Raw genomic sequence first — 13,289 nt, 5'->3', positions numbered from 1 at the left:
GTCGCGCAGTTAATGTCCCCGGCCCTAATTGCACCAGGCAGGGGAGTGAGAGCCTCTCGAGACCCCCGAGAGGAAAAGCACTCCCTCTGTTTACACACAAGCTCACTGGAGGATTCCCAGCTGGGACTGTCTGACATGCAGAGAGAGGGGGAAGAGGAGAGGGAAGAGAGGAGAGAGAGCAAGAAGGCAGTATAGGGAGGGGAGAGGAGACAGAGGGAGACAGAGGAGAGGAGAGGGAGAGGAGATAGTATAGGGAGGGGAGAGAGAGAGGAAGGAAAGGAGGAGGAAAGAGGAGGAGGAGAGAAAAAGGAGAGTAGGGGTGGGAGAATCAAGAGAGGAAGGAGGAAAAAAGGAAAAGAGAGGAGAGACGGAAGAAAGGCAGAGAGAGAGAGAACGCGGGAGTCTTTTGTCCCAGAGACGGGAGCCCCCAGGCAGAGGCTGTACCCCCCATGATCTGCTGGCACGAGAAGCTCCCGGTCACACACGCCTCAGGACCCGACAGGAGGAAGAAAATCCAGACCTGCCCCAGGACCGTCAATCACGAGCACGCAAAAAAAAAAACCTTCTCGGAAGTGTCCCCGAGTGCAGTTCTTTTCACAGGAGAGACTCTGCGGATGCAAGAGAGCTGGCCTGCTTAGTGACAGCAGCTCCCACAGGGCTGCGGAGTATTCCGTTTTTATATCCCTGCCTCCGGCGACGAACGCCCTACTGTCCCGATACAGCTTCCCCTCCGGGACGGAGATTGAGAGCTCTTCCGGAGATTATTAAGGGGGGAAATAAATCCCAGCTCAGCCCTGCCCTGCCGCACAACGCTGGTACAGTACTACACGGTTTGAGATCACACCGGGGGCATCCGAGAGACTCCCCCACGCTGCCTACAGCCAGGCGTCCTTTCACTGCGACGCAGGGGTCAGCAGTGTGGGGGACCTGGGTGCTGTCTGTGGGGAGCTCGCGCGTTCTCCCTGCGTTTGCATGGGTTTCCTCCCACAGTCCAGAGACATGAGCGGGTGAACTGGCTTCTGGGAAAACTGGCCCTGGTGTGAACGTGTCTGTGGGTCTCCCGTGATGGACTGGGATCGGTTCCGACTCCCCGCGACCCTGTACTGGATGGATGGATGGATGGATGGAAGGAATCAGGCCGTAATTTGTAGGACATTCTACTTGTTTTAATTCCTAATTGTTATCGGGGGTATGGCTGCCCATTCACAGCCTCCTCTGACACGCCCACCTGATGGAGCTGGGGTCATGTGACCTGGAGGGCGAGCTCCGATTGGAGGAGCTGGGCCGCCTCACTCCTGACGTCATCGCGAGCCCGCAGGCGCCCCCTGGTGGTCCCCACTGTGGCGAAGGAATACTGGAGAGAGACCCAGCCCTGCCACCCCAACACCTCACCACCACTGACCCCCTACACCCCAATACCACTGACCCTGACACCACTGAACTTGAAGTCTCAACACCCCAACACCACTGAGTCCGACACCAACGCCGCTGATCCCCTACATCTCGGGACCCCAGCACCCCAACATCAGCGGCCCCGAAACCCTGATGCCTCGGCGCCACCGATGTAAAAACCCAGCTCTGGCGACGCGCTTAGGCATGGATCAGATCCGGGAGATCAGAGAGGCTCCCCCCAGGAGCAGAAAATCCCTGAATTAATCCCAGATATCCTCGATCCAATCCAGGGGCCCAGCAGTGTCCCAGTCCTGCAGAGACTGGGATGGCTGAATCCCAGTGGGGGCGCAGAGGGGAACCGGGGGGGTATCAGTCCAGGACGTTACACTGTGTGCAGTTTCATCCCACCCCAGCAGCAGCAAAACTGCCCCGTGAGTCTTCCCCACAGAAGGGAGAAAGATTCGGAAACTGAGGCCAAGGACATGGGAAAAAAAAGGCCGGCCGGACAGCTGCCCTCATGAGCGCCCTGCAGCTCCCAGTCCAGGAATAGACACAGCGGGAGAGACGGGGGAGGGCCGGAGCGGGAGAGGGGGCACAGGGAGGAGGCGGGTGTTCAGACAGGCCCAGGCAGGCCCGACTCACCATGTTGGGACCCGTCCAGTACAGGAAGAAGCCATCGGGGTCAACCTTCAGGGTGATCAGGATTCTGCTGGGAGGTTCCTGTGGAGGACAAACACACCGACAGACAGGTCAGAGACAGGCTGTAGAGGACACACACACACACACACAGGAGAGAGAGAGACTGTAGAGGGGACACACACACACACACACACACACACACACAGGAGAGAGACAGGCTGTAGAGGACACACACACACACAGGAGAGAGACAGGCTGTAGAGGACACACACACACACAGGAGAGAGACAGGCTGTAGAGGACACTCACTCACTCACACACACACACACAGGAGAGAGACAGGCTGCAGAGGACACTCACTCACACACACAGGAGAGAGACAGGCTGTAGAGGACACACACACACACACACACACACACACACACACACAGAGGAGAGAGACAGGCTGCAGAGGACACACAGAAGGACACAAGAATTATGAAGACGATAGCTTCACATGACTAACCACCTGCTGATGAAGCCCTTTCAGATCCCACAGCGCAGCAACAGCAGGGGTGACCCCCTCGTTCCAGTCACCCACCTCCCTTAGCGTAAAGACGTCCCCCCCCGCCCTCCCCAGCATCTGTGCTCGCTCGATTAATCTCACGGAGCGTCTCGCGCGCTCACAGACACAAGCGCAGGCCGCCCATCTCTGGAGCGGATGACTGTTTGCTAAACTGCGCCGATGCCACTTGTGGGTTGAATAAACACCTGTCTGTTCCTGCAAGTGGCTGTGGAGAGGTGCCGGAGGAAATATCGGAGAGGCACTTGGCGCTTGGCACAGGGGGACTATATTTATCCCGCGGCTCTGCCAGCGGCGGGGTGAGGAAAGAGACGCTCGCCGCGCGCGGGAGAGGCGCCGTGAGGCCGAGCCAGTCGGCGTCCCGGCTCGGACCGGGCCGGCCACGCGCACGTTGACCTCAGGACGGCGGTGCAGTGACCCTCGCGACCTGCAGGGGGAGCCGGTGAGCTCAGAATGCCAACAGGAAAGGACACAACCCCCCCCCCCTCCCACAACACTTGCAGCCTTTCCGATTTCACAAAGGCACCTCACTGGGTTTCGTCGAGACCAACAGCAGCCCCCCCCCAAGGACACAAATGGAAAACAACAGAGCTGCGTTTAAAAATGAGCCCCAGAGGGGCTGCTTTACACAAAGGGCGGCGGGAGCGGGGAACAAGCTGCCCAGCCCTGTGGTTGAAGCTTCAATCGTGACACCGCTGGATGAGACCCCCCCCCAGTCAGAACAGGACGCCCTTCTGCGCAGAGAGAGTGGTGGGAGCGTGGAACAAGCTAGCCGGCAGTTTTGTCGAAGCAACAGGAGATCCCAGAATCCCACCCGGCTCAGCGCCAGATGGCCGCCTCTCGCTCATCACCTTGAGCGTCACCAGCAGACGGTTGGCTCCGGCCACAGAACAGCCGGGTCCCGGCCTACAAAGGGGTTAATTCTCGCGGCGCGGCGCTGGGGCTTTATCTGCGCGGAGCTTCCTGGAGCCCTGCGCTGTCGCAATGTCGCGGCGGGGGTGGGGGTGGGGGCCTGTCCTGATCATGTGTCCACCCGCAGGGTGGCGTGGCGCAATCACCAGGCCGAGAGAGAGAGAGAGAGACGCAGCCGAGCTTCCACCAGAACGGGACAGGAACAAATTGCTTGGCCCGCTGACGATGCCTCTCCCCACTGGCCAGACCCATTTGGTCAGAACCGGAACCCAGACAAGCGTTTCCTCTTCCGCCACCAGAGGGCACCCCAAGCACCCCACCAACACCACCTCAAGACGTTGATCCACACAAGGCTCTAATTGCTTAATTGATCCAGGGTAGCTCCAGAGGGGAAGGGTCAGGTGGGAGACGGACTTGGCAACAGAAGGGGGGGGCCGACCTCCTAGCGCCCCTCAGGGAGTGACCCCGGCACCCCCCTCTCGAACCCCAGCCTCCTCTGGCAGGCGCAGACAGCTCGAGAGGCGGGAGGGGAGAGGAGGTGGAGGCGGTGGTGCTGGTTCTTCACACGTTCGCGCGACCTCGGCGCCGAGCTGCCTGGAGCTCGTTCTCAACAGCCTGCGAACTGAGACCGCATGTTTGACACCCAGACGGCCAGCTGGGCAAGTCAAACCCGCGAGCGAGAGAGAGAGCGCTGACAGACAGGCACGTGGCAGGCACAGCACTGCGATTTACTGCGGTCTGATCCGCTCCGGGTTTCACTCCGCTGTCAAAGGGGCTCCCAGTGTGCAGCAGTCTGATCCGCTCCAGGTGTGACAGTGCTGTCAGACTCCCAGTGCGCAGCAGTCTGACCCGCTCCAGGTGTGACAGTGCTGTCAGTCAGACTCCCAGTGCGCAGCAGTCTGACCCGCTCCAGGTGTGACAGTGCTGTCAGTCAGACTCCCAGTGCGCAGCAGTCTGATCCGCTCCAGGTGGGACAGTGCTGTCAGACTCCCAGTGCGCAGCAGTCTGATCCGCTCCAGGTGTGACAGTGCTGTCAGTCAGACTCCCAGTGCGCAGCAGTCTGACCCGCTCCAGGTGTGACAGTGCTGTCAGTCAGACTCCCAGTGCGCAGCAGTCTGATCCGCTCCAGGTGTGACAGTGCTGTCAGTCAGACTCCCAGTGCGCAGCAGTCTGATCCGCTCCGGGTTTCACTCCGCTGTCAAAGGGGCTCCCAGTATGCAGCAGTCTGATCCGCTCCAGGTGTGACAGTGCTGTCAGTCAGACTCCCAGTGCGCAGCAGTCTGATCCGCTCCAGGTGTGACAGTGCAGTCAGTCTGACTCCCAGTGCGCAGCAGTCTGATCCGCTCCAGGTGTGACAGTGCTGTCAGTCAGACTCCCAGTGTGCAGCAGTCTGATCCGCTCCAGGTGTGACAGTGCTGTCAGTCAGACTCCCAGTGCGCAGCAGTCTGATCCGCTCCGGGTTTTACTCCGCTGTCAAACGGGCTCCCAGTGCACCGCAACACGGTCCAGTCCAGGATTCCTTTCTGCAACCCAGACTGGACTGGGTGATGCAGAAACTGATAAAACAGGAAGAAAAAAAAAAAACAAGACCCCAAGGAGCAGATGACAGGAGGCTTATTTCCATCACGAAGAATCAATTAATCTTCCAGGAGATTATGGGTTAAGTCTCGGGAGGGGACGGCCCTAAAATAGGGAGGAGAGGAATTCACCCGTGCGCGGAGCAGACCCTGAGGACGCCGGTCCCAGACTTACTTACCCACATTCGCATCGGGGTCACCCCGCCACAGGGCTGACGCCCCCCGGGGGGGCCGCGCCGCTCCGCCCGCGCGAGGCCTGGCCCAGCTCGAGCCGGGGGGCAGGCAAGCTGGGGCAGGTTGCCGGGCTCCCACGCCCACATTCCAGAGCGCTCCGTCTCTCTCTCTCTCACAGTATCCCACACGCACGGAGCCAGTCTCCTGCCCGGCCCGGGACCGAGAGAGAGAGAGAGAGCCACCCGCCACCTCATGTAGCCACTTACCCTCAACTACCAGACCGGACCCGGACCACCGGACCAGCTGTCCTCCTGGTCTAACAGGTCCGGACCAGCTGTCCTCCTGGTCTAACAAGACCGGACCTGGACAACCAGACCAGCTGTCCTCTTGGTGTGACAGGACCGGACCCAGGCCACCAGACCAGCTGTCCTCCCAGTCTAACAAGACCGGACCAGCTGTCCTCCTGGTCTAACAAGACCGGACCTGGACCACCAGACCAGCTGTCCTCCCAGTCTAACAGGTCCGGACCAGCTGTCCTCCTGGTCTAACAGGACTGGACCTGGACAACCAGACCAGCTGTCCTCTTGGTGTGACAGGACCGGACCCAGGCCACCAGACCAGCTGTCCTCCCAGTCTAACAAGACCGGACCAGCTGTCCTCCTGGTCTAACAAGACCGGACCTGGACCAACAGACCAGCTGTCCTCTTGGTGTGACAGGTCCGGACCCGGACCACCAGACCAGCTGTCCTCCTGGTCTGACAAGACCGGACCAGCTGTCCTCCTGGTCTAACAAGACCGGACCTGGACAACCAGACCAGCTGTCCTCTTGGTGTGACAGGACCGGACCCAGGCCACCAGACCAGCTGTCCTCCCAGTCTAACAAGACCGGACCAGCTGTCCTCCTGGTCTAACAAGACCGGACCTGGACAACCAGACCAGCTGTCCTCTTGGTGTGACAGGACCGGACCCAGGCCACCAGACCAGCTGTCCTCCCAGTCTAACAAGACCGGACCAGCTGTCCTCCTGGTCTAACAAGACCGGACCTGGACAACCAGACCAGCTGTCCTCTTGGTGTGACAGGACCGGACCCAGGCCACCAGACCAGCTGTCCTCCCAGTCTAACAAGACCGGACCAGCTGTCCTCCTGGTCTAACAAGACCGGACCTGGACAACCAGACCAGCTGTCCTCCCAGTCTAACAAGACCGGACCAGCTGTCCTCCTGGTCTAACAAGACCGGACCTGGACAACCAGACCAGCTGTCCTTCTGGTGTGACAGGTCCAGACCCGGACCACCAGACCAGCTGTCCTCCTGGTGTGACAGGTCCGGACCCGGACCACCAGACCAGCTGTCCTCCCAGTCTAACAAGACCAGACCAGCTGTCCTCCTGGTCTAACAGGACTGGACCTGGACAACCAGACCAGCTGTCCTCTTGGTGTGACAGGTCCGGACCCGGACCACCAGACCAGCTGTCCTCCCAGTCTAACAAGACCAGACCAGCTGTCCTCCCGGTCTAACAGGTCCGGACCCGGACCACCAGACCAGCTGTCCTCCCAGTCTAACAAGACCGGACAAGCTGTCCTCCTGGTCTAACAGGACTGCACTGGTCCCATGCCAGCTGGCCTGGGGTAACTATGACCCTGTGCTGCCAAGTTCTCTCTGTGCCCTTCAATGGCATCCGCGTCCAAGACACAGTTCTGCATTTTTGTGTTATTTTCACTCTTTCTGAACACAGAAAGTCTGTGTCCTGTGGCGAAAACTGAATAAAAGCAACGCTCTTTACTAACAGACTTACACTCCAACGGTAACAACTAATCAAAACAGCCCCCATAAATATTTAGAAAGCACCGCACTCCCACGCTGCCCTGGAGAGGCGGAATGTGCTCTTTAATTTCCGCAGGGAAACTTGTAAGGCACAAGTGGAGGTTTCTAGATGTTTCCTTATTCGGCCCTCTGATGCAACAGCAGTTCTCAGTTCTCAGTGTTTCTCCCTCGTGCACGAGCACGCTCGCTCCCTCCATCTCGTGCACAGACACGCCCCCTCCAGTCCTCTCATGCACAGACACGCCCCCTCCCTGCCTCTCGTGCACAGACATGCCCCCTCCCTGGCTCCCTTCCTCTCGTGCACAGACACGCCCCCTCCATTCCTCTCATGTACAGGCACGCCCCCTCCCTCGTTTACTCCCTGCCTCTCGTGCACAGACCACAGACACACCCCCTCCCTGCCTCTCATGCACAGACACGCCCACTTCCCCCCTCTCGTGCAGACACGCCCCCTCCCTCCCTCTTGTGCACAGACACGCCCCCTCCCTCCCTCTTGTGCACAGACACGCCCCCTCCCTCCCTCACTCCCTGCCTCTCGTGCACAGACACGCCCCCCTCCCTCCCTCTCGTGCACAGACACGCCCCCTCCCTCCCTCTCGTGCACAGACACGCCCCCCTCCCTCCCTCTCGTGCACAGACACGCCCCCTCCCTCCCTCTCGTGCACAGACACGCCCCCTCCCTCCCTCTCGTGCACAGACACGCCCCCTCCCTCCCTCTCGTGCACAGGCACACCCCCTCCCTCCCTCTCGTGCACAGACACGCCCCCTCCCTCCCTCTCGTGCACAGACACGCCCCCTCCCTCCCTCTCGTGCACAGACACGCCCCCTCCCTCCCTCACTCCCTGCCTCTCGTGCACGGGCACGCCCCCTCCGTCCCTCCCTCTCGTGCGCGTTCGCTCCCTCTCGAAAGCTCCCCCTCAGTCTCTCCCTCCCTGTCGTCTGTCCTTCTCGGGGGGAAAAAAAAAAAAAAAAAAGAGAAAAAACCACAACGGACACAACAGAACAAGCTGGCTCCTGCAGTTTCCGCACACTCCCTGCCTCCCCGCCTCCCAGCCGGCTCCCCGGGAAGCTCCATTCCCGGGAATCGTGCCGAGGAGCGGAGAGAGACGCAGGACGGCCGGGCAGACAGAGCTGGCTCCTTCCCCCCCCCCGGGGCCGATCTCCACGGCCCCCAGCGGGATTCCCGGGAATCCTGCTCGCTCTTTCCAGCGTCGTCCGCGAACCACAGGATTCAGGGGCGGGACAGACGCGGGAATCGCCGCCGCTGCCGGGACAGAGCCCGCGCCAGACAAGACGCGTCCGCCGTGCGGCCTTCAGCCGAGAGAGGAGCTACAGCCCATACAGCAACTCCAGAGACAAGCCCTCATCCATCCTGCATCCCGCACATTCCCTGGACACAGCAGCCTGGAGCCCATCCTACACACGCAACAGGTATGACAACACTCTGCTCAGGACACCTGTCCATCACAGGACACTGGACACACACTCCCCGTCAGGACACCTGTCCATCACAGGACACAGGACACACACCCCCCCCTGTCAGGACACCTGTCCATCACAGGACACACACACACACACACACACACACACACACACACACACACACACACACACACACACACACACACACACCCCCGTCAGGACACCTGTCCATCACAGGACACACACACACACACACACCCCCCCCGTCAGGACACCTGTCCATCACAGGACACACACACACACACACACACACACACACACACACACACACACACACACACACACACACACCCCACCCCCCCCGTCAGGACACCTGTCCATCACAGGACACACACACACACACACCCCTGTCAGGACACCTGTCCATCACAGGACACAGGACACACACTCCCTGTCAGGACACAGGACACACACTCCCTGTCAGGACACAGGACACACACTCCCTGTCAGGACACCTGTCCATCACAGGACACAGGACACACACTCCCTGTCAGGACACCTGTCCATCACAGGAGACACACACACACCCCCAGTCAGGACGCCAGTCCCTCACAGGGTAAACAAACGCAGAGAGGGACGATTCAGACACACCAGAAAGAAAACCCATATAAGGGACAGGCCACTATGTGCTGCGCGTTTTCCCTGGATACACACCAGGCCAGGTGAGAGGCAGTGAAATCACACTGACGGTGACGAGGCTCGTTCGCACGTCGCCGGAGATGCACTCTGTCCACACGGCTGACCGGGAAGAGCCTAAAGAAACCAGCGCTGTACTGTACGGACCACCAGGCCATTCTGGTCCGAAGGATGACAAAACAAGTGGAGAAACCCTGCTGGCTCGCAGTCAGACTTCAACCAACAGCCCTGTCAGTCCTGAGCAGCTCAGACTGCTGCGCACCTGGAGTCTGACTGACTGCACTGTCACACCTGGAGCAGATCAGACTGCTGCACACTGGGAGTCTGACTGACTGCACTGTCACACCTAGAGCAGATCAGACTGCTGCGCACCTGGAGTCTGACTGACTGCACTGTCACACCTGGAGCGGATCAGACTGCTGCGCACCTGGAGTCTGACTGACAGCACTGTCACACCTGGAGCGGATCAGACTGCTGCGCACTGGGAGTCTGACCGACAGCACTGTCACACCTGGAGTGGATCAGACTGCTGTGCACTGGGAGTCTGACAGCACTGTCACACCTGGAGCGGATCAGACTGCTGCGCACCGGGAGTCTGACAGCACTGTCACACCTGGAGCGGATCAGACTGCTGCGCACTGGGAGTCTGACTGACAGCACTGTCACACCTGGAGCGGATCAGACTGCTGCGCACCGGGAGTCTGACTGACAGCACTGTCACACCTGGAGCGGATCAGACTGCTGCGCACTGGGAGTCTGACAGCACTGTCACACCTGGAGCGGATCAGACTGCTGCGCACCGGGAGTCTGACTGACAGCACTGTCACACCTGGAGAGGATCAGACTGCTGCACACTGGGAGTCTGACTGACAGCACTGTCACACCTGGAGCGGATCAGACTGCTGCGCACTGGGAGTCTGACTGACAGCACTGTCACACCTGGAGCGGATCAGACTGCTGCGCACTGGGAGTCTGACAGCACTGTCACACCTGGAGCGGATCAGACTGCTGCACACTGGGAGTCTGACTGACAGCACTGTCACACCTGGAGCGGATCAGACTGCTGCACACTGGGAGTCTGACTGACAGCACTGTCACACCTGGAGCGGATCAGACTGCTGCACACTGGGAGTCTGACTGACAGCACTGTCACACCTGGAGCGGATCAGACTGCTGGGCACTGGGAGTCTGACAGCACTGTCACACCTGGAGCGGATCAGACTGCTGCGCACTGGGAGTCTGACTGACAGCACTGTCACACCTGGAGCGGATCAGACTGCTGCGCACTGGGAGTCTGACAGCACTGTCACACCTGGAGCGGATCAGACTGCTGCGCACTGGGAGTCTGACTGACAGCACTGTCACACCTGGAGTGGACCGGACCGGACCGCCATGTAGTGGGAGACTCTCTCCTCCTGGCTCGTGCAGGCCACCTTCAGCACGTCCGTGGCGGCGGCGGCGGCAGCAGCAGCGGAAGGGAAGTCCCGAGCCCCGCCAGCGGTTCGTGTCCCACCCGGGAACCCCTGCGCGCCCTCCCGGCGTCCCCCTGAACCCGACCATCACAAAGCCGGGCGAGGCCCCGAAAACCCCGTCCGTTACCCCCCTCGGTTCAGTCACTACAGCAGCCCTGACAAAGCTGGGCCCCCCCTCCCACACACACACACAATGTCGACACACCTTCGCAAGGCGAGTTTGTTTTCACTCTGCCGAGGGGTGTTCGCGGAAGACAGCCGGGCAACCACGCAACACGAAACAACCTGACAACTTTGCCACTAAGGACATGTATACACACCCCCCCCCCACGGGCGAAGCGCCCATCAACCCCTCGTCGACGCGGTGACATTGGTCTTGAACGAAGGGCCCAGTTAGGACTTTTTTTGTTTGTTTTCCACTCCTTCCCACCCACGGGCTAACAACCAAAACTCACGGCACACTTTCGCTTCTCGAATCGCAGCGCCGACCGACCGACCGACCGACCTCCTCCCCACCCCAACCCCATATTTCTCGCGTCCCTCGTCTCCCTGGGACAAAAAAATTCTCCACAGACACCCCCCCCCCGCCAGATTAATTAAAACACTAGGAGAAGCGGGGAGCGGGGGACTCCTCTCGCTTTCCTACCCCTCCGCCGACACCAGCCCTGCAGGTCTACCGCCTGAGCGCGGCCAACCTGGACGTAAACACGAGCTGCGCTCGCAAAGACAATAATCATAATCAGCCAGAAATAAACCGACGCGCGTCTTTGCCAGGGCCCAGGGTGGTGGTGGTGGTGGTGGTAGTGGTGGTGGGTCTTCTTACCTCTTCCCACTTGATGAACTTGCTCCCTTTCCTCAGAGTTTCGTGCACCGAGACCGGCTTGAGCTGCAGAGCGTGAACTCCCGGTCGCGCCCCGGCCATCTCGCCGCGCCGCGGGCGGTGTGGGGGTGCCGCTCGGTCTCCCCGCCGCTACAGCTCCGCGTCGGGGTCAGGGAAGGGACGGGGACCCGGTTCGGGGCTGCTGCTGCTCCTGCTGCTCCGCTTTCTCTCTCTCCTCCGTTTTGCTTTTGCGTTTCTTTCCGCGTTCCTTTCCCGGAGCTCCGGACGAGCGCCGAACCGCCACCCCGACGCGCCTGGAAAACTTTCTGCTTCCTCTCCGTCTCCGGCTCTCCTCAACTCCGTTTTTTTTTTCAGTGTTTTTCCTCCTTCTTTGAAACGCTTCGGCTTCTGTCGCTCATGTTTCTGGAGAGAGAGAGAGAGTGAGTGAGTGAGTGAGTGTGGACAGGCGGAGGGAGGGAGGGAGCTTCCTTCGCCTCTGCTGAAGAAGTTGTTCAATTATCGCTGTCAATCGCAGTTCAAGCCCAAGATGTTGGGTATTTTTTTTTTCCTCTCCCTCCCTCCCCTCAGTCCTCCGGAGGCGGGTCTTTCTCTCGAGTACTTAAATAATAAACGCTGGGAAGATTAAAAGTCGGGCACGTCTTAAAGGAGCAGCGGGGAATTGTCATCGGCAACCCGCACAGACCCCCCCATCTCCCTCTCCCCCTTCCCGGCAAATTACACGGGATTACTCGGCGCTCCCAGCCTGGAATGTCGTCCGGCTCCCCGGACAAGCCGTCTTAACCCCTCGGGCGCCGGGCTGCCATTTTTAACCGGCGAGTGGCCGTGAGTTATATCTAGTTCCTGCTTTCGTCGCCGCGCTGGTAGGAGCACGCCCTAAAAACTCCCACTTCCCCCCCAAAAAAATAAAAATGAATTCCCTCTTCCCCTGTATGAGGCACACAAGATCCCCCCCCCCCTCCTTATTCTCTCTCCCCGCCAAGCTCGGGCAGAAAAACGGAACTCTGTGGTGTTCGTGTCTCCTCCTCTTTGTAGCTCGGTGTTGTGCCCGTCCCGCCTGCCTTTCACCTTGTGGACGTGGTTGTTGTCCGGTCTCGCCGGTACTGCCCCCCTGGCGATTTGTTCTCCTGGACACTCTGTGGAGATAAAAAAAAAAAAACACAAGTAAACCATTTCACGGTGGGCATTTTACAAGCCTAGCAGATGGACATTAATAGTGTCTTGCCGTATACTAGCAATAATCTCTGGACTGGGACCCTGAACTGGGGTCTCCTGGGTGTCAGGGGTCGTCCCAGACTGGGACCTTGAACTGGGGTCTCTGGGCTGTAGGGGCTCATCTTGGTCTGGGACCCTGAAGTGGGGTTCCTTAGCTGTAGGGGCTCATCTTGGACTGGGACCCCGAACTGGGGTCTCTGGGCTGTAGGGGCTCATCTTGGACTGGGACCATGAACTGGGGTCTCTGGGCTGTAGGGGCTCATCTTGGACTGGGACCATGAACTGGGGTCTCTGGGCCGTAGGGGCTCATCTTGGACTGGGACCCTGAACTGGGGTCTCTGGGCTGTAGGGGCTCGTCCTGGACTTTCTTTACTGGATAAGGAAACCCCATATTTAGTTAAGTCCAACACAGTCCAGATGGGGAGTTTCAAGGAGCATTTTTGTTATAATTTGACAGCTCAGTTTAAACAGAGGCTGATGGACTTTTTTTTTTACCAGGGTTTGTGTCAAATGAAGTGAGTGAGAGAAGGGAAGAGCAGATTCATACAGCCTGCTCCAGCATGTACA

At 59.5% G+C, this 13,289-nt stretch overlaps 1 protein-coding gene across 3 annotated transcripts in view; it reads right to left on the bottom strand.

The window, feature by feature from the left end:
- The window catches only part of plcb3 (phospholipase C, beta 3 (phosphatidylinositol-specific)), a 41,812-nt gene extending 29,522 nt beyond the window's left edge, over window positions 1–12,290 (bottom strand). For 2 of the 3 annotated variants that reach the window (XR_015927741.1, XM_088609044.1), the window contains exons 1-2: window positions 2,540–2,668; window positions 2,035–2,112 (exon numbers count right to left, since the gene is read on the bottom strand). Coding sequence is in view for 2 of the 3 variants with exons in the window: in XM_088609044.1 (XP_088465170.1) it covers window positions 2,035–2,112; window positions 2,540–2,653 (192 nt within the window). In the remaining variant the exon portion in view is untranslated. Of the gene's footprint in view, window positions 1–2,034; window positions 2,113–2,539; window positions 2,669–11,492 lie in introns of those variants that run through there. The other variant, XM_088609045.1, reaches the window with a different exon arrangement.
- Between the last annotated feature and the right edge of the window lie 999 nt (window positions 12,291–13,289).

The sequence above is a fragment of the Lepisosteus platostomus genome, chromosome 16, assembly GCF_059453375.1.
Source record: "Lepisosteus platostomus isolate fLepPlt1 chromosome 16, fLepPlt1.hap1, whole genome shotgun sequence".
Lineage (NCBI taxonomy): Eukaryota > Metazoa > Chordata > Actinopteri > Semionotiformes > Lepisosteidae > Lepisosteus > Lepisosteus platostomus.
The sequence above is the reverse complement of the archived record's forward strand: the minus strand, read 5'-3'. Positions and strand labels throughout refer to the sequence as shown.